At 34.0% G+C, this 20,843-nt stretch overlaps 1 protein-coding gene across 1 annotated transcript; it reads left to right on the top strand.

Annotated features, from left to right (window-relative positions):
• Positions 1-6: 6 nt before the first annotated feature.
• LOC107583457 (thioredoxin domain-containing protein 16-like) lies at positions 7-16,213 on the top strand. Its single transcript, XM_016269658.1, is given in 18 exon segments — positions 7-467; positions 660-742; positions 873-946; positions 1,624-1,698; positions 1,832-1,953; positions 2,043-2,133; positions 2,907-3,063; positions 3,185-3,351; positions 5,136-5,196; positions 5,275-5,395; positions 5,483-5,629; positions 5,710-5,769; positions 6,549-6,717; positions 7,103-7,259; positions 7,773-7,967; positions 9,211-9,380; positions 9,476-9,666; positions 15,061-16,213. Coding segments are annotated over 18 exon segments (2,403 nt in total). The 5' UTR covers positions 7-325; the 3' UTR covers positions 15,282-16,213.
• The last annotated feature ends 4,630 nt before the right edge of the window (positions 16,214-20,843 follow it).

The following is a 20,843-nucleotide window of genomic DNA, read 5'->3' as shown; positions in this document are numbered from 1 at the left end:
CACAAATTTAATTGGACAGCGTCAGCGCATGTTGTTTTAGTGTTCGAGGATGTCGATTTTCAGTACTTACATTTGTAACACTGACCGGTAAACATTAACCTAGTGGATTTTGTATAGTCAAAATTACTATATATATTTTTTTTTAATAGGTTGCCCTTAAAAATTTAATTTGTTAGGGTATGACTGATGCATTTAGTAGCACAGCCTAGGCGAGTTTTTTTAACTGAATATGGATATATTCTTTGTGTACCAGTTTTTACTGGACTCATCCTTAATATGAACTAATGTAAATGGATGTAAGTTAAAGGTTCATTAAGTAGGCACCATGTGCATCGTCTATTTGATTGCGTTTTTATTTAGCCTAACATCAGAGCAGTGTTCCTCCAAACTGATAGAAGATTCCAGTCAGAGCTTCATGGAGAGGACGCACACAGGGAAGACGTCCTTTATATACTTTGGAAATCATGGTGAGACTTTGATAAATGTGTTGCAGATGATTGCAGAACCGTTTTCACAATGTGCAAAGCTAAGCAAGAGACATTAGTCAGATCAGCACATCAGCGGATCTGCTGAATCAATGCATTTGAGGTGTCAAAAAACGTATAAAGTTAATTATTAAAGTTCATAGGCTATTACATAAGCAATAGTTCTACTTGCAGTCAATCCAACCATCAAACTGTTCATGGAGCAGCTTGAGATGTCAGCTGATGCCCTACAGGACTATGGAATATCTGTTGTGAAGGTGAGCAAAATCTCACTTCAGGTCTCACCAGAATGTCAGAAGAAGGAGCTTTCTGATGTCTAGTTATTTTGTACATGATGGTTGACTATAATGCAGTAATATCAGCTTGAATAACTGATTGTTTTTACAGGTGAACTGTTCTAAAGATGCTATAGCAAACTACTGCACAGGAGAAAAGCTCATGACCAAGGCATACTTGTTCAGGTAAACGTTTATGAACTTTACCCTCACATCATTATATACATTCAAAATGTTGGGGTTAGTAAGATTTTTGGAAGAAATTATTTAGCAGGGATTCATTAAATTGATTCATAAGTCATTTATAATGTTACAAAAGATTCTGTTTCAAATAAGTGTACTTTTGAACGTTCTGTTTATCAAAGAATCCTGAAAAATGAATGGTTTCCGCAAAAATATTAAGTTGCACAACTGTTTCCAACATTGGTAATATTAAGAAATGTTTCTTGAGCAGCAAATCAACATATTAGAATGATTTCTGAAGGATCGTGTGACACTGAAGTCTTGTGTAATGGCTGCTAAAAAAAAATTCCGCTTTGATGTAACATTTTAAAATATATCAAATATAAAACCGTTATTTGTTGTTGTTAAAAAATGTTATAACATTTTTTTTTGTTATATAATGTACAAATATTTCTCAAAATTACTGTTTTTACTTTATTTTTGATCAAATAAATGCAGCCTTAAGACACTTCTTTTAAAAACAATTCAAAATCTTTCATTGTTGAGACACGAGATATAGTACACAAGTATAAACACAAGTATATCTTTTTTGGACAAATATAAAAATGATCCGTTGACTCCATATGGTCGTACAGGTTTGGAACAGCCCAAAAGCTTTTTTTTATCTTTTATCATTCCAGAGGCTCTGAGGTCCTGAGGAGTTTCGACATCGATACCGTATTTGACGTCAACGCAATTGTTTCTCATGTGCTTTTGTGAGTTCCTTTATTTCAAACTTTTACAGTAGCACCACCAACATTTAACGAGGTGGATATTTCGGCTGGTGGAACTACAGTGATGGCCTTGACCAGTTGACCTTTGAATGTGTGCCTTATTTCGTCCATAAAGCTCTGTCCTCTTCAATGAAGTCCGTTATGTGCACACACCTGCTGAGCTGCTGCGTGTGGAGAGCGCGGCCAAACAAAACAGTGGCATTGTGGTCGGTCACATACCAGTGCTTGGCCTTCCAGGTACGATCTCTATATTCTCTATAGTCCATTGTCTTGGTTGGAATGAAGCAATGTTATATATATCTCTTGTTGTTTTTTTGTCGGGATAGAGCACCGAGCTTTGATGGAGGCAGCGTTTGTGTATGGAACCAAATACCAGTTTGTCCAGACGACTGGCACTTTGGTTCTAAAACATATGGGGTAAGTTTTATTTCAGTCCTTATTAAGGTACTCAAATCATAAAATGAACAGAGATGTGATGCATGACATTTTTTATGTTGCCATAGACTACTATAATTATGAAAAATATGGCCACAAGGTGTTCCCAAAGTTGTTCTAAACTTCTCATCACTTGTTTGGATATCCAGCGACCAGTGTTATTTTTGTATCATTGCTATTCTTTTATAGTTTTTGTTGATATTTTATTGTAATATTTTATGTTTTCACTTAAATTTTAGTTTAGATTAGTAATTTTGTCATATGATTAGTCATTTTTATTTGTTTTAAAACATGTGGTTTTATTTTTAAATAGGTCTGTGTAGTTTTTAATAATTTTATTTATTAGTTTTAGTTTATTAAAATGAGAGATGTTGCCGTGTTGAATATTGTGTGGTCGTTGACAGGGTTATTATAGTTAACTAAAACCATAAAATGTGATCACATTTTACATTTGTAACCACATTTTTTTTTACTTGAAATAAAGTAATATTTAACAGAAATAAATTAAATCAAATATAACAAAAACCTTATATTATTTCAGTTTGTTTATTTTACGTCAAGTAGCAAAACATGTGATTACAAATTTAAAATCTGGTTTAATTTATGGTTTTATTTAACTATAAAAACCTTGCCAACTACCACAATATATGAACATTAATTGCATTAATAGACATTTAAAAAATTTGATATAAATGATAACAAATTCTTCTAGTACTTCAGTGCCTCTCAAATGAATCGTCTGTTATCCTTCACAGGGTCGTCGATCCCTCTTCCTCTCAAGCACGGCTGTGGTTTCTGCACTGTAAAGATGTGTCCAGGCGGTCTGATCCGTGTCCCAGCATTCCAATGAGGAAACCACTCAACACCATCAACATACACACCTTCCTGCAGCTGATGGAAGCACCTCTAGTGGTGAGAAAGCATCTTCAACTTCCTATCATTAATACCAGATATAATAAAAAGGAGTTGGAATTCTGATTCTCACTTCAGTTCCATATCTGTTATGTTTGATTGTGGACTTGTTTTCTGGCAGACAGAGGCAGTGCTGGACCCGTCTGAGGTAGATGTGGTTCATATGCACCTCGGTGTGCCTGTGCTGTATCTGTTCTCTCAGCTACAAACCCAGCAGCTGGACCGGGCCACCGCTCAAACTCTCGCCCTGCAGCTCCGCGGGGAGGTCGGAGTAGTGCTCATTCACAGGTACTGACGACAAAAACAATACTGCATTTCATGTATTCATGTAACAAGATTCCATAGGCAACACTTTACAATCGGCAATTAGCTAAAGCAGTGGATTTTTTATTACTCTTATTATTTTTCTTTTTTATTTGTGACCCTGGTCTTAAGTGTCAATTTTTCGAAATTGAGATTTATAAATCACCTGAAAGCTGAATAAATAAGCTTTCCATTTTTTAGGATAGAACAATATTTGGCCGAGATACAACTATTTGAAAATCTGGAATCTGAGGGTGCAAAAAAAAATCTAAATATTGAGAACATCGCCTTTAAAGTTTTCCAAATGAAGTTCTTAACCATGCATATTACTAATCAACAATTAAGTTTTAATATATTTATGGTAGGAAATTTACTAAATATATTCATGGAACATGATTTTTACTTAACATCCTAATGATTTTTGGCATAAAAGAAAAATCTATTATTTTGACCCATACAATGTATTTTTGGCTATTGTTACAAATATACCCCAGCGACTTAAGACTGGTTTTGTGCTCCAGGGTCACATATAGTTTTTTATTATTGTCTGTGTTAATGTTTATAATCTTTCACATTTTATAAATGGGCTATTATGTAATATATGTTATATACAGATACAGTATATAAAACCTTATATATACTGTATAAGAGATATGCTATACTTAAAGTATATAAAACTAACTGGCCAGATGTTTTTTTTTGTTTTTTTTCCCCAAAAATACAATAAAAAAGAAATATTGTGAGAAATTATGATTTCAAATAATTGTTGTCTATTTGAACATATTTTAAAACATAATTTATTCCTGTGATGCAAAGCTGAATTTTCTTTACGGTCTGAAAAGGTAGCAAAAAAGAACGAGAGTTGTTACAACATTATGAGCACTCATTGATAATTAATAAAAATATCAAAGACAGGTTAGGTTGCAAATTATAGGTGGGTTTTTAGGGTGTGAAGATTGATGTTATTTGTTCAAAAATTGAGTAAAAACTGAAATATTGTGAAATATTATTACAATTAAAATGAACAGTTTTCTCTGTTTTTGTATATTTTAAAACATAATTTATTTCTGTGATGCAAAGCTGAATTTTCTGCATCATTACTCCAGTCTTCAGTGACAAATGATCCTTCAGAAATCATTCTAATATTTGGTGATCCAGAAACATTTCTTATCATTATCGATGTTGAAAACATGGCTTAATATTTTATTAAGCTGCGTAATATTATATTAAATGTTTTATTATGCTGCTTAATATTTTTTGTAGAAAACGTGATACATTTTTTTCAAGATTCTTTTCTTGCATATAAAGATAAAATGAACAGCATTTATTAGAAATGTTTTGTAAGCTTAAATATCTTTACGTTCACGCTTGATCAGTTTAATGCATCCTTGCTGAATAAAAGCATTAATATATGTCCAAAAAGTTTTATATACCTACTACAATCATTTATAAATAAATTGACAAATTAGTTTACAACTGACAAATGTTAACATTTACACATTTCTATGAATGAAGTATAGGAAGTTTTTACATTATGGTGAAGATCATGAAAGGGAATGTTTTTGGGCAAAGGATGCACTATAATGACTCATGCACAATACGAGTAGGGACATTTTTACTACTTTTAGTAAATTGGGTCAGTTTTGATATAGCCATACAACATCCAATACACATCTCCAAACTGACCTCCACAGATCTTATTTTCAGTCAACAAAGTATCTCCCTCTTGATTTTGATTAGTATTTTTCCCCCCCCTCTTCGTTTTTCAGGGACAGTCCGAATGTGAAAACTTCCCTTAAATACAACGCCGCTTACAGACTCCCACAGGAGGTCAGTTTAACCTTTGAATTTGTTGTGTGATTGTGATTATTTGACAAATCAGTTTTTAACACAAGCTTTTCTCAACAGGATGTGAAATATTTTACCCTGAATAGCGCCGAAGGGGTTGTGAAACTTTTCAAAGAAGAACTTTTGCAAGAACACAAGTTCGAAGACGAAGAGGAAGATGAGCAACATTGGTCAGATCTTGGTAGGATGCCACCTATGCAGTCATTGCTAGCTAGTATAATGGTTCCAGTGGTTTTGAACTGCTTCTAAAGATGTTGAATTTATCCAGATATTCTCGATGATGAGGTGTCCGAGTCTGTGTACAGAGACCGTGATCTTATGCTGGATTTGGAGTCTGTTATTGAGCTCACTTCAGACACTTTTCAAATAACAGTCACACAGAATTATGTCACAGTGGTGCTGTTCTATTTTAAATGTGAGTTTTACTTTTTGTATTATTATTATAGTTGATGTGTAAGACGAATCTACCCTGATATATCCACTTTTGTCCTCTAGGGGATGCTGTCTGTATGGCTTTCATTCAGTCATATGTAGAGGTGGCGGATGCACTTGAAGGTAAAAGCATTTCAGTGATGAACATAATTGCCAGAAATTCTGTAAATGGAGTTATGTCGCATTTTTTTTCTTTATTGATTCATTTGATGGAATCCGTTTTCAGATAATATTAAAGAAACATTAAAGAAGTCATTCTCGATCTCTACATAATAAAATGTTTTGCTTTTACACTGGCCTCAAAAAGTATTTGGACACTTAAGTCATTGCATTTGATAATAAAATATAAAACCAAGTGGAATCTGCAGACAAATGATTTTTCTTAGGACTAACATCCCTTTTCTGAGCCATTTTTGTAATGATTTTTAACAGACTTGTCTGTGATTTTCAGTTGATATATTAAGCGATTTCCTCTATCCTTTATTGCTTATTTTTTTAAATAATTAGATGTAATGAAGCTAAATAAAAAATTTAAATTTGGTCATTATTTACTTACCTTTATGTCAATGTTTTTTTTTTGACAAGGCTTTTTTGTTTTACTTTGCAGAAAAAATTTAGTGTTTTATTTATTTGATTTTTTTATTTATTTTTAACTTAATTTAAATTGAATTATAAATTACATTGAATTAATGGCAAAAACTTTTTCACACCTCAAGATTGCATAATTAAAAGAAAAATGCACGGATTTTGTGTCCATTTTATCATCTGACATCACATGTTATGTTAAAAATGTGCACAAACTTCAGTCAAAGACTTGTGGAAGTAATATCAGCATACAGTATGTTAAAACCACATCCCTCTGTCTTTCTTTTTTGCTCTGTCTCTTTCTTTATCGTGTTCAGGTATGAATGGGGTAAAGTTGGCGGCAGTAAACTGTGGAGAATGGACTGACATTTGCGGTGATCACAATGTCACTTCCTTCCCCACCGTTCTGATCTACCGGCCCATGGCTGCGGCTCAGCTCTATAAGGGAATGCTGGGAACCAAGAGCCTACACAGGTTCATACTACTGTGAGTATTGTGTCCTCTTACCCACACAAGGTCAGATCATCAGGGTGGGATTTAGTCTCCGTCATTCAGGATTAACCTGAAAGTGGGCTGTCTTTCTTTAAATTAGAGGCCTGGTGATCGAAGAGCACGTTTGCAGTTTGTGCCTCCACACTGACCTTCTTTTATATGTTCTTATATGGCTGTGAGTTGATAAAGGCAACTGTAGTGTTTTATCTGTAGAGCACCATCAAAAATCAATTAATAGATGCTCCCAAGACAACAGTGCAGTGATCGTAAATGCACTGCTTAGATTCCCACACAGAAAGCCAATAGTCTTTAATCAAGATTATCTCAGTTGAACATTTCACACCTAATGTTTATTAATGAGTTACTTTTGTTGTTGCAGGAGTCTGGTCTCCAATCCTTACCTTCTCTCCTCTTCTGCTGAGGTGATGTCGTTCTTGGAGGGAGATTTGTACAGTAAATATATGTATCTGACCTCTGTCAGAGTGCTGGGCCTTTTCAGTTCAACACATGATATGGGTAAGCCAACTTTCCCAGGAGTCACTGTTATGTGATAGATAGAGGATATATACATGTATAAACCTAAAAGGAGTAGTTCACTCAAAAATGATTTACTGTCATGCTACAACCCCATATTCTTCTTCTGTGAGGCACTTTTTTTTTTTTTAGAAAAACACTTTTATTCGATTTTTTTTTAACCAGGAAAAATTTTCATCAAATCGAAAATTGAAAGACCTTATATTCACTACTATCGAAAGTTTGGATTCATTTATTTAGCAAGGATCCATAAAATTAATAAAAAATGACAGTAAAGACTTTCACATTGTTAAAATAGTTTTATTGAACTTTTGACGTTTCTATTCACCAAAGAATTATGAATAAAAAATACGCCATTTCCACAAAAATATTAAGCAGCAAAACTGTTTTCAGCATTGATGATAATTGAGCACCAAATCAGCATATTAGAATGTTTTCTGAAGGATCATGTGACACTGAAGACTGCTGAAAATTCAGCTTTGCATCAAAAGAATAAATTACATGTATTCAAATAGAAAACAAATATTTTAAATTGTAATAGCATCTTGTAATATTACTGTTTTTACTGTAGGGTGGAGGGACTGTCAGTAAACCTGCCTGCTCTTCTGGTGTCCCGCAGCCCTGGAGTTCCTTATGAGGTCTATTCTCTCCCATCATCCTCACCAACGGACCTTGTCTCACTTATAAAACAAGTGGAGCTGGATCGTTTTGTAAGTTGTTTTGAGAAAATAGTTGCAAATTTACCACGTGTTTCACAGTTGCTCTACTTTATATTGGAATCACATGTGTTTTACTGGAATTTAAGTAACATGAATTAACTGGCTCTCCACATTGACGTAGTTAACAGTGTTGTTGTACACTAAAACAAACTATTAAATTTGTTTGTTAAATTGTAACAAAAAATTAATTGTAAAAAAAAAATCAGGGTGGAGGGACTGTCAGTAAACCTGCCTGCTCTTCTGGTGTCCCGCAGCCCTGGAGTTCCTTATGAGGTCTATTCTCTCCCATCATCCTCACCAACGGACCTTGTCTCACTTATAAAACAAGTGGAGCTGGTTCGTTTTGTAAGTTGTTTTGAGAAAATAGTTGCAAATTTACCACGTGTTTCACAGTTGCTCAATGGTACTTTATATTGGAATCACATGTGTTTTACTGGAATTTAAGTAACATGAATTAACTGGCTCTCCACATTGACGTAGTTAACAGTGTTGTTGTACACTAAAACAAACTATTAAATTTGTTTGTTAAATTGTAACAAAAAATTAATTGTAAAAAAAAAATTACATGTATAAAAATTGGTTGAAAAATACTGCAATAAAATACATTTCAGTTTAATGTCTAAAACTGAAATAAAAATAAATTAAAGCTACATAAAACATATTTGTAAAAATATTACAAATAAAAAAGCTGATAACAAAATTATTAAAACAAACTATAATTCAAAGGAAAACTGAAACTATAAAAATAAAAGCTAATTCAAAATGAATACTAATAAATAATATTAATAATAGTACATACATAAGCTTGTTCATAACTTATTTATATGAAATGTGATATGAAGGACTTATTTTTTGAGACGGACCCAGAAAAACTTTTACAATTTAAAGAATCTCTTACTGACTTTTGTAAAAATTGAATTTTATAAGAAGAATTTTATAAAATATTTGTACTTATTATAATTATATATTTATTTTATTATATTGTTGAATGTTGAATCTGTATCTGCCATGTAATAGCTTGTGAAGCTGATATGGCAAAACATTTAAATTTACAAAAACAACAACTACATTTAAAAAATAGGAAAGTGAAATAATTCTACATGTCCCTTCACACTTGGTGGGAAAATACGCTCCTTCTCAAAATGCCATCTTATTGCAATAAAAGTCGCCTTTTGTTCCTTTTTTGCAAAAAACTCTCTAATAAGATGAAAATATGTTGTGTTTTGCATTAAAGCCTGAACTGACCGTGGAAAATCTTCCATGGTATTTGGAGCTTGAGAAACCTTTGCTGCTGCTTTTTATCGGAAAGGAGGACAGTACAGAGAGTACGAAGGCTTTAGCAGAGATAAAGCAACTGCTGAGCTCTGGACAGCTGGATTCCTTCCTGCCATGTTGGATCCATCTGTGAGGAACATGATCTGTTAGACACATTAATCAAAATGCATTCACTTTAAGCAAACCCTTTGTTAATTGTCATCTATGGGGTTTCATTGTTTTAGAGGTCGGACACCTGTCGGGAGGCCTATCCTGGAAAAGTATCTTGGCTTTGTACCTCCACTTCCTGTTTTGGTGATGTCACGGTTAAAAACTGGAGAAGAGGTGTTCCTTTTCCCCCCAGAGCGCCCCCTAATGGCTAAGAACATCCTTCAGTGGATTCACGATGTGGAAAACGGACAGGAACAACCAGCAGGTGAGTCCCTGTAGCTTTTAATTAAAGGATTTTGATCCAAAAAACAACAGTTTGGTTCAGATTTCAGCCCTAACCAGGTGCAACAAAATGAATGAGGAAAATTATTTTTTCAAGTTTTCATCAATGTAATTAACATTTCTGGACAGATAACCTCACTTGCATGTTTGCGCTACATACTTGAAATATAGCGCAAAATGTTCGGCTTGAGGTGAAATTTGCTGTTTTTACTTCTGTCTGACGATAAATCAGGAAAATAAAAGACTTGGAGCCTTATTAAATGACAAGAATATCTTAGATATTTGGGCATTTATTTGTTTATTTTATATTTTATTGTATTATTTTATATTTTAGCATATCAGCATTAAAATATTGCATTTTGTGAATAATTTATATTTTATTCTAGCATATTAATGTTAAAAATGTAGCATTTAAATATTTTATTTTATGTTAAAATTAGTGCTGTCAAACAATTAATCGTGATTAATCGCATCCAAAATGAAAGTTTTTGTTTACGTAATGTATGTGTACTTTGTATATTTATTATGTATATATAAATACAAACACATGCATGTACAGGTGCATCTCAATAAATTAGAATGTCGTGGAAAAGTTCGGAGCACTTCATGCTTCCTTCTGCTGGCTGACCAGCTTTTTGAAGATGCTGATTTCATTTTCCAGCAGGATTTGGCACCTGCCCACACTGCCAAAAGCACCAAAAGTTGGTTAAATGACCATGGTGTTGGTGTGCTTGACTGGCCAGCAAACTCACCAGACCTGAACCCCATAGAGAATCTTGTGGGGGCACAGAAACTGTTTGTTTACCAGTAGGCTATTGTTCCAAATATATACATTTGCATTCAACTGCAGAAGGAAACTCATTCAGGTTTATACACGAGTTTCACAATTTGAGTTGAATTACTGAAATAAATGAACTTTTCCACGACATTCTAATTTATTGAGATGCACCTGTATATAGTTCAGAAAAATATGTTATGTTTATATATTAAATATATTTAATTATAATATAAATTATATGAATATAAATAGACATTTAAATGCATGTAAATATTTTTAAAATATATACTGTATGTGTGTGTATTTATGTATACATAATAAATATACACAGAACACACACACACATATATTATGCAAACAGAAACTTATTTTGGATGTGATTAATCGCGATTAATCATTTGACAGCACTAGTTATAAAATTATTTATATTTTTATTTTTAGCATTTTTTTAACATTAATACTTATTTTTATTTTGTAACTTAATTTAATTTTTATATCAGTTAATGCTATCTATATTTTTATATTCACATCATCTGTGATTTTGTCAGTAGTTCACTTTCATTCATGACAGAAAAATTACTTGGAAACATGTTGGTTCCACCTGGCCGTGCCTTTTTGGCATAGTATTATTGAGAATATTATTGTGTGGTAACTGTGGAAATGTCAAGTGTGAATGTCAAATGTCAACTGTACCTCCTCTTTATCTAACTTTCACAGTAGTTTGAAAGTTAGATAATTTGATAATTAGATAACAGACATTTGAAGACATCAAATATGTCCTTGTAATTGTTGGCAACGTCTGTTATTTGCCTACATTTCCAGGAATCAGTCATCGCTCACCCCTGCCCTGTAAAAGCGGGCACACACCACACCAGTGTTTGAGATCACACCCTATCCATTCAGAACCTCACCAACACTTTTCCCCTAATACAATCACTATTGTTGCATGTGGTAAAAAAACAAAACAAGCCCAATCGCTCAGATCCAGCACTCAACTCTGTTGATGCCTTTCCAAAATGTGCTCTCACTGCACGTCCCCAAAGACATTCCGCTCCATTCCGCTGATGGTCTCCGAGCGGGTCTTGCTTTTGTCAGTGTCAAAACCTGAACTGGTTTTATACCCACTTTTCAGCATCTCCCATCTGCTTCCTGTGAAGCTGAGAGGAAACTGTATCCCTTAATTGTGTCTAATTGTTACAAGTTATTTCCCTGAAATCTTCTGCTGGACTCCTGGGGCCGGGCGACTTTTTTTTGGCAGCTTTTTGCACTTCCGAAAAAGATGGCTTCATCCGTCTGTCGGTTAAAATGTGTTTTATGTGGATGGATGAAGCACTTTATCCATCGCAAGATATTTATTACATTTCATATGCCAGTGAAATGCAGAGCAAATACAATTGTCTTCACATCATCTGAATTTTAGCCATGAAGCATTAGTGTAATAATAATGAAATGTCCTTCGCATTGCTGTTAAAAGAGTCATTGTATACGTGCCGTTTTTATGGCTCTTGGTGCAAGGAAAACACAATAGTTGTTTCCTTTCTGCTATACGGCCCCATAGATTTTATTAGGCTGTTTGCGTATTGTCTGGCGTATGACTGTAATGTTAGTGTTTTTAGCCTATTTTTTTGGTCCTGTATGTGTAATGGGGCGGTAAGTGTAATCATTCCCATTACACATTCATAGGTTTGTCCTTCTCTCTTCTGTGTGACCAGAGAAAGGATTCAGTCTCTCAAGACAAGAAAGATTCTACTTTTAATTTTGCATTTCTCATGGAAACTTTGCATAATAAGTGGCAATGTCCCTCTGTGTTGTCACCACATTAAAGTTTAGATGCAGCAGGACTTTCCCTCATTGTGCTCATGGGAGCGATGAGTGACATTTTCATATCCTGTTACACCTTCATAATTTCCTATCATTATAAATATAACACTTTGTATTCATTATATAACTTTATTTACCCTACTGGTCACACTCATTTTAAGGGCCAATTCTTACCATTAACTAACTATTAACTAAGACTTTTGCCTCAATAAACTCCTAATTTTCTGCTTATAAATAGTTAATAAGGCATTAATATGTGATTTATACTAACAAACAGCCAATATGCTAGTAATATGCATGCTTGTTAATAGTGAGAACTGGTCCTGAATAAATAGTGTTACCATACTACCATTGAAAAGTTTTGGATGGGTAAGATTTTTAAAAATGTGTTTTAAAGTCTCTTATGCTCACCAGGGCTGCATTTATTTGATGAAAAATGTAGTAAAAAGAGTAATAAGGTGGAAAAATTATTACTATTTAAAATAACCATTTTCTGTTTTAATATATTTAAATGATCATTTATTCCTGTGATACAAAGCTGAATTTTCAGCATCATTACTCCATTACTTCAGAGTCACATGTTCCTTCAGAAATCATTCTAATATGCTGATTGGTATTGGTATTAATATTTCACAATATTACAGTTTTTACTGTATTTTTGATCATCTCTCTGTCTGTCTGTCTATCTATCTATTAGATGCTTTGATCCAAAATTTACTTACAGAAGAAAACATTTTAAAGTTAAAATGTTTAAGGGTCATTTAGAACATTAACAGCTAAAAGAAAAACTCCTGGACTCTTCAAGTTATGCTTTTTCTAGGCATCAGGGATGCACAGGTTTTTATCAGTGTGCTGGAAAAAAAATAGCGTCTATATCCATGAAATAGAGCTGCAATTATTTATTTTGGATGGAAGGAAATTCTGAGAAGATCTACAGTTATTTTCCACCTCTTCAGTGTTGTCTAAATGCCTATTTCAGGGGATTGTGTGTGTGTGTGTGTGTGTGTGTGTGTGTGTGTGTGTGTGTGTGTCAGATTGCTGTAGTATTGATTTCCACAACACTATACAACTATTTTGATTTTATTTATTTATTTTGTGAATGCATGACTGTTAAGCAGTTCTTTTTATTGAAGTTCTCCCTACCATTCAAAAGTTTTTGTTTGATAAGATTTAAAAAAAAATGTTTTTAAAGAAGTCTTAATCTTTTATGTTCAACAGGGCGGCATTTATTTAAAAAATACAGTAGAAGCAGTAATATTGCGAAATGTTACAATTTCAAATAACTGTTTTCTATTTGGATGTATATTTAAAATGTAATTTATTTCTGTGATTGCAAAGCTACATTTTCACATGATCCTTCATAAATCATACTAATATGCTGATTGAGTGCTCAAGAAACAATCTTCAATCAAATTTCTTGTCAAGACTGTTAAATTATTGGTAATGTGTCTGTTATTCCTCCTTCCTTGATTGTTTGTTCTAATTATGTTATTTTGTTTATATTTAAAAGATATTACCAAAAAAAACACACAATCTTACTGACCCCAAACTTTGAAACATGGACCAATAGAAAGTCTAGATATCTAAACATCCCCCCCCCCTCCTTTTGAACTGTGCATGATGAATTCAGAGTTGTTTTCAGCAATATAAAATCAAGTATAATCAATATAAATCAATCAAGAAATCTAATCAAATTACTAATGAGAAATGTTTGCATTCATTGTTAATAAATTGTTTTATTATAGCATGCAGCTATGTTGTTTGTGTGTAGGTCTGTCACGATAACAACTTTTTGTTGTACGATATATTGCCCCAGAAATAATTGCGATAAGCGATATTATTGTCATTTTAAAGACCATTTTAAACCACTGAATATATAATCATAATGTAACGGCATAATAAGGCAAGAAGGCCTACATGCTTCCAAATGACAACAAACTTTTAATTTTTAAGAATATTTAGATCATGAAAATTAAGTATCAAAATATTAGATACCTTAAAAAACTTGAATAAATAAATAAACATTTTCTAGCAAAAAGTGCAAAGTAACAAGTAGAAAAAAATAAAAATGGATAAAGAACTTGTATGGAGATTTTTCCATCTACAGATTTTTCCCTGACCTTCTTTTCTCTGTAAATTAAGGGTGCACACTATTGCTGAAAAACACAATCACTACTTAGCAGTCAGATGTCCGTATGCACAAAGGCACAGACCCCTACTCAAGACCATATCTGCAGATGAAACTTTTTTTGTAGAAGCATTTTTTAAATTTGAACTAGCACCTCATGACTACACCATGTTATGTACGAGAAGCTGCAAAAGACACAGGCGCAAGTGGAATGTACAAAACACGGTGACATTAATTTTTAAGTAAATATAATGGGCGATATATTGTGTCACCAAAAATGATTGAGGTCATGTACATATATTGCGCGATAAGTCAATATATTGATTATTACGACAGGCCTATCTGTGTGCACAATTCCTTGTGTTTTCACAGGAATTATATTAGATCAGTTTACATAGTTTCCACACCAAGACATCTGGAATCACTTGTCACTGTCCATTAGTAAACTCCTCTACTTAAGATTTCCAGGTATCAAGCATCATTTACTCCCTATAAGTGCTGTTTTGTTGTCATAAGTAGCATGTACACAGAGTAATTAGTGTTTACTCAAGTTGCGCTAGCTGTTCTTCATCAACCTTTGTGAAACAACGAGTTCGACAGATGTCACGAACAACAACATTCTGGGGTTTTTTTCTCCGTTGTTCTTTTAGGCTTGATCCCAGATGGAAAATGGGGCCCTCCTGTGCCATTCTTTGACTTTCTGGCAATAATGGACCAAGAAGCACCGACTTACGCAGCTCAGAGGGCTCCTAAAATAAAGACTGGGGGCAGGGAAGACCACAGAGAGCAGAAGCATGTGGCCCCAAACCAAAGACAAACCCCACATCCATCACCAAACCCCCAAGCACCTCGCCAGCACTCTGAACTATAAGTCCTCTCATGGCACAGAAGGTTATGTAAGCAATTCACATGACTGCTTGACATCTGTTCGATTTTACATTACGTGTGACGTTAACATCTTCAGTGCTATTGGCAGAAATGTGTGTATATCAGAACGTGGCTATCACACATTTTCCAACGTATTTTTCACAAATCGAATGGACTTTTCCTCAATTAAATCAAGCTAGTTTACATTTTAGTGCTGTAACTTTATACTTTATACACAGAATGTGATATTTAAAACCTGAAAAAGATCTACAAGAATGTATTTATCCAACGCATTTATCTAAATGTTTTTGAGAGACCGTATTATTCCGATTTGGTAATGTTTTTATACAAATACAGAGCTTCACATATGGATGACATTTGCAAATTTGTACATTGTCTGTTGTTTCAGTCATGGAAGAACAGCAGCTGAGTTTTTTTTACCATATCGTGCTGCTTTCATGATGGAAAGACTAACGTCAAACCTGAAAGAGGCTGGATCTTTGGTTGATTGCATTGTTAAAGTTAATTAGCGAGGGAAGAACTACTTTTTAATTCAAACCATAGTTACCAAACGAGCCCCCCGTCTTTTGTGTGCTGCCGGGATCTGTATCCAGTATTTAAACCCTAATGCAGATGTTTTTGGGAACTTTTTAAATACCAATTTTTTTGGCAATGAAATGCGATCCCAATATGTGGTTGGATGCACATGCATTTTAACGTGAGCAGAAATGTTCATATATACACTCAACCATGTGAAGGTCATTATATAGGATAAGCCTGCATGGAAACTCCATAAGCATACTAGACCTCTGTTTACAGTATCTGTGCTATGTCCTCACATGAGATCTCTGACTTCTGCAATGAACATCATTTCAGCAGTTAGTTGAGTCTCATTTGAGTGTTTATATGTGACCCTGGAGCACAAAACCAGTCATAAGTAACACGGGTATATTTGTAGCAATAGCCAACAATACAATGTATGGGTCAAAATGATCAATTATTCTTTTATGCCAAAAATGATTATGATATTAAGTAAAGATCATGTTCCATGAATATATTTTGTAAGTTTCCTGCTGTATATATATCAAAACGTTATTTTTGATTAGTAATATGCATTGCTAAGGACTTCAGTTGGACAACTTTAAAGGCAATTTTCTCAAATTTTTTTTTTTTTTTGCACCCTCAGATTTTCAAATAGTCGTGTCTCGGCCAAATATTGTCATATCCTAACATGTAGGATACAATACCTCAATGGAAAGCTTATTTATTCAGCTTTCAGGTGATGTAAAAATCTCAATTTCAAAAAAATGTGCCCTTATGACTGGTTTTGTGGTCCAGGGGTCACATTTTCCAAAACCTATAAGCCGCCTTGATAATGTTGTCTATGTAGGCAATAGCTAAGCTTGTTGAGCATGTAGCAAATACATGTAGCTAAGCTAACAGTGTGATACTTTAATAAGCTAAAACAAATACAATAAAAAGTATACACAAATATTGTATTATTGAATTGAAATATTCCTTACTTTTAAAATGTTCAAATCTGAATTTTCAGCATCATTACTCCAGTCAGTGTCACATGATCTTTTAGAAATCATTCTAATATAATGATTTGCTTCTCAAGAAAAACCTCTAGAAGCATTTCTTATTATTATCAATGTTGAAAACAATGGTGCTGCTTTGTTTAATGAAAACGGTGACACTTTTCTCCAGGATTCTTTGATTTCGACTGAATTAAAAAATGACCCCAAACTGTCCAACTGTATTGAGTGTATTCATATAAGCAGTCGCTTTGGCTTTGTCTGTTTCTAGCAGTCCAGTTATATAGTCAAATCTTAAAAGTTGAACTTGTTGCCTTCTTATCATGACATAACATTGGCCATTAGTGAAATCGTCTCGCAGCGTCTGGCAAGAAATGACTTCAGATGTTAGCTGGCAGTGCAGTTACAGAGGAAATGCACTAGGGACCAATCATATCATTTTATTGATTTTGACTAGAAGCTCTTAAGGTCCCATCGATCTTCAGACAAATTCTTGAGAACTGAGATGAAATCCACACTAACCAACTTCTTATTAGATTTCCAGATGGTCCCAGATAGTCACATGATCTGAATGTAATTTTGATTTTAAAAAAATCAATGCGAAGCTTTTATGTAAGGTCAACCTGCCTGTTGGTTAGGATGTTTATGTTTTATTCATTTACTCTTGCCTAGAACACATGTCCATTTTAAAGAGTATATTGGCTGTGGTTCATCCGTCTCTTCAAACTCCTGACAGAAAACGAACAAAAAGCATGTTTTTAAAATCGAAAAATGTAAAGGATGTGCTGAATTTCCTGGTAATATAGCGTAATGGGTCTGTAATGGTTTTTCTGTGGTTTGCACTGTAAATTATGAAGCAGGTGGTAAGTTTTGAAGAGTACATTGCTGATTGAGGCTTTTTGTCTGGAAGTTTGACTTGTGATGCCTGTGAGTATAGTATTGGTCAGATTTTAAGCATATTTACAGCTGGCAATTTTAGCTGTCATTAAAGGGTTAGTTCACCCAAAAATGAAAATTCTGTCTTTAATTACTCACCCTCATGTCATTCTAAACCCGTAAGACCGCTGTTCATCTTCGGAACAAAAATTAAGATATTTTTGATGAATTCTGAGAGCTCTCTGACCCTCCCATAGACAGCAATGTAATTACCATGATCAATGTCCAGAAACATAACAAGGAGATCGGTAAAATAATCCATGTGACACCAGGGGTTCAACCGTAATTTTACGAAGCTATGAGAATACTTTTTGTATGCAAAGAAAACAAAAATAACGACTTTATTCAACAATTCGTCTCCTCCGCGTCACCCTAGCGCCATTAAGGAGAATATCCGCTGAACGAAAACAGTGTCAAGTCAAGTCAAGTCACCTTTATTTATATAGCGCTTTTAACAATACAGATTGTGACAAAGCAACTGAACTCCTTCAGAAGTCATTCATTTAAAATAGTACATTTCGTAACATGTTAAATGCCTTACTGTCATTTGCTTAATTTAGTGTGTCCTATTTAAAAAAAAAAAAGTACTATAAACTTTTTATGTACTGTAGCAGCTACAGTCTAATTTTAAAAAAGAGATTTTGTTGAGTAAGCATTAGATTGTTGTCTGTTTTCATGATTTAGCAATCAAACTTGACGCTGCCCCAATGAATAAATTTCCAAGCCACTTCATCTGGAGTTCTGTTTTTCCAGATGCCTTTAGGCTCTCAAGAAATAAAGGATGATTGCTTTGAAGGCTGAAGGACAGACACAGTCATTTTATTGACAAAACAGCCCTCTAAGCCTTTATAATGAATTTGACATTTAACATTTTGTAATTAACTCTCAGCGCTAATACCTCAAGCAGCAAATCTGTTTTAACATAATGTGTGTGATTGCTGTCACGTTTTCAATAAAATTAACAACCCTTTTTTTTTAAGCTGGACGTTCCACCACAGCATGAAATTTCCTCTATTCTCATGGCTTTAAGGTCTGATAATGTGGCTTATTTAAGCTAAAACCGATGACAGCAATATGCAGTTGTGAGTTGTCATATGCATGGCTTGTTTGGGGGGAAAGTCAGAAGCAGAAGTTGTTTTTTCTTTCATTTCGTTTCTTTATTTTGATGCAAGTCAAACCAGTGGATTGCAAAATTTTATGAAATGTACAAGCTGCAACAAGAAAACCAGACAGACTAGTTTATACTTTCATTTAAGAATAGTATTTTAGTACTGAAAGACCAAGGAGGGTCTCCTTTACAGAATGTTTAAAGAATAAAGTTATTTACAAGATATACAGATGCTGAAGCATCAAGACTTGTACAGTATTTACCTTCTTTTTTGTATAAAGGAGCTCAACTGAACCAAAAGTGCGCTATTTTATAAGGTCAAGGAAAGTACTTCACGTTAATAAGATCTCAAGTGTGAAATTCATGTTCTTTGAGTCACAACAGAATGAGGATATTCTAAATCATGAGAACAGACAGGAATGAGGATATCCACTCTTGCAACATGATTTATGTGCAATACGGTGATTTTAGTGGGCTATTGTGATTTAAAAGTAAGATTTAAAGGCACAGTTCACCTTAAAAAAAATTATGATAACATAAAATTGCTTGCCCTTGTGTCTAAACCTGTATGACTATATAGCAGCATAATGATTTACATTTCTGTCATTTCCTCATGCAAAGCTATTGTGGGGTTTCAGAAAAGCAAATAATGACAGTAATGATGATTATTAGTTTTTGGGTGAAATAATTTTCTTTAAAGCAACCAAAACTTTTCTGAAACTGCCAAGTTTAATGATACAAGCACAGGTTTCATGCATGGTTTTTATGTAGACACAAGTAAAAACATGCTAGATGGACTCTCCTCTGACATCACTACACACACACAGGTTTACCTAAGAACAGTCTTTCCTTAGATTACAGCCAGGTGTGTCTGCCACATTGAAACCCTTCATCTTTAATCCACATCTTCTTAGGAAGATTGTCGTCAATATTGAATTGATATGCACTAATTCAATTTGCGTGTTGATTATATTAAATAATGATACTTTGGACTAATATGATCAGAGAGGAAGGGTGCACAGCAGATGAGTAACAGAATGCCATAATCACTTCACAATAAATGCATGCAGGAAGATGCAGATGTGCAGATCAATAACAGTAATTACAGGTGCATCTCAATAAATTAGAATGTTGTGGAAAAGTATGCACTAATTCAATTTGCGTGTTGATTATATTAAATAATGATACTTTGGACTAATATGATCAGAGAGGAAGGGTGCACAGCAGATGAGTAACAGAATGCCATAATCACTTCACAATAAATGCATGCAGGAAGATGCAGATGTGCAGATCAATAACAGTAATTACAGGTGCATCTCAATAAATTAGAATGTTGTGGAAAAGTTTAAAAAAAATGTATTTCAGTAATTCAACTCAAATTGTGAAACTCGTGTATTAAATAAATTCAATGCACACAGACTGAAGTAGTTTAAGTCTTTTGGTTCTTTTAATTGTGATGATTTTGGCTCACATTTAACAAAAACCCACCAATTCACTATCTCAACAAATTAGAATACTTCATAAGACCAATAAAAAAAACATTTTTAGTGAATTGTTGGCCTTCTGGAAAGTATGTTCATTTACTGTACATGTACTCAATACTTGGTAGGGGCTCCTTTTGCTTTAATTACTGCCTCAATTCGGCGTGGCATGGAGGTGATCAGTTTGTGGCACTGCTGAGGTGGTATGGAAGCCCAGGTTTCTTTGACAGTGGCCTTCAGCTCATCTGTATTTTTTGGTCTCTTGTTTCTCATTTTCCTCTTGACAATACCCCATAGATTCTCTATGGGGTTCAGGTCTGGTGAGTTTGCTGGCCAGTCAAGCACACCAACACATGGTCATTTAACCAACTTTTGGTGCTTTTGGCAGTGTGGGCAGGTGCCAAATCCTGCTGGAAAATGAAATCAGCATCTTCAAAAAGCTGGTCAGCAGAAGGAAGCATGAAGTGCTCCAAAATGTATTGGTAAATGGGTGCAGTGACGTT

This window comes from Sinocyclocheilus grahami, unplaced genomic scaffold (genome assembly GCF_001515645.1).
Source record: "Sinocyclocheilus grahami isolate Dianchi unplaced genomic scaffold, SAMN03320097.WGS_v1.1 scaffold54.1, whole genome shotgun sequence".
NCBI classification, from domain to species: domain Eukaryota; kingdom Metazoa; phylum Chordata; class Actinopteri; order Cypriniformes; family Cyprinidae; genus Sinocyclocheilus; species Sinocyclocheilus grahami.
Note: the sequence above shows the minus strand (reverse complement) of the source record. Positions and strands in the feature narration are given on the sequence as shown.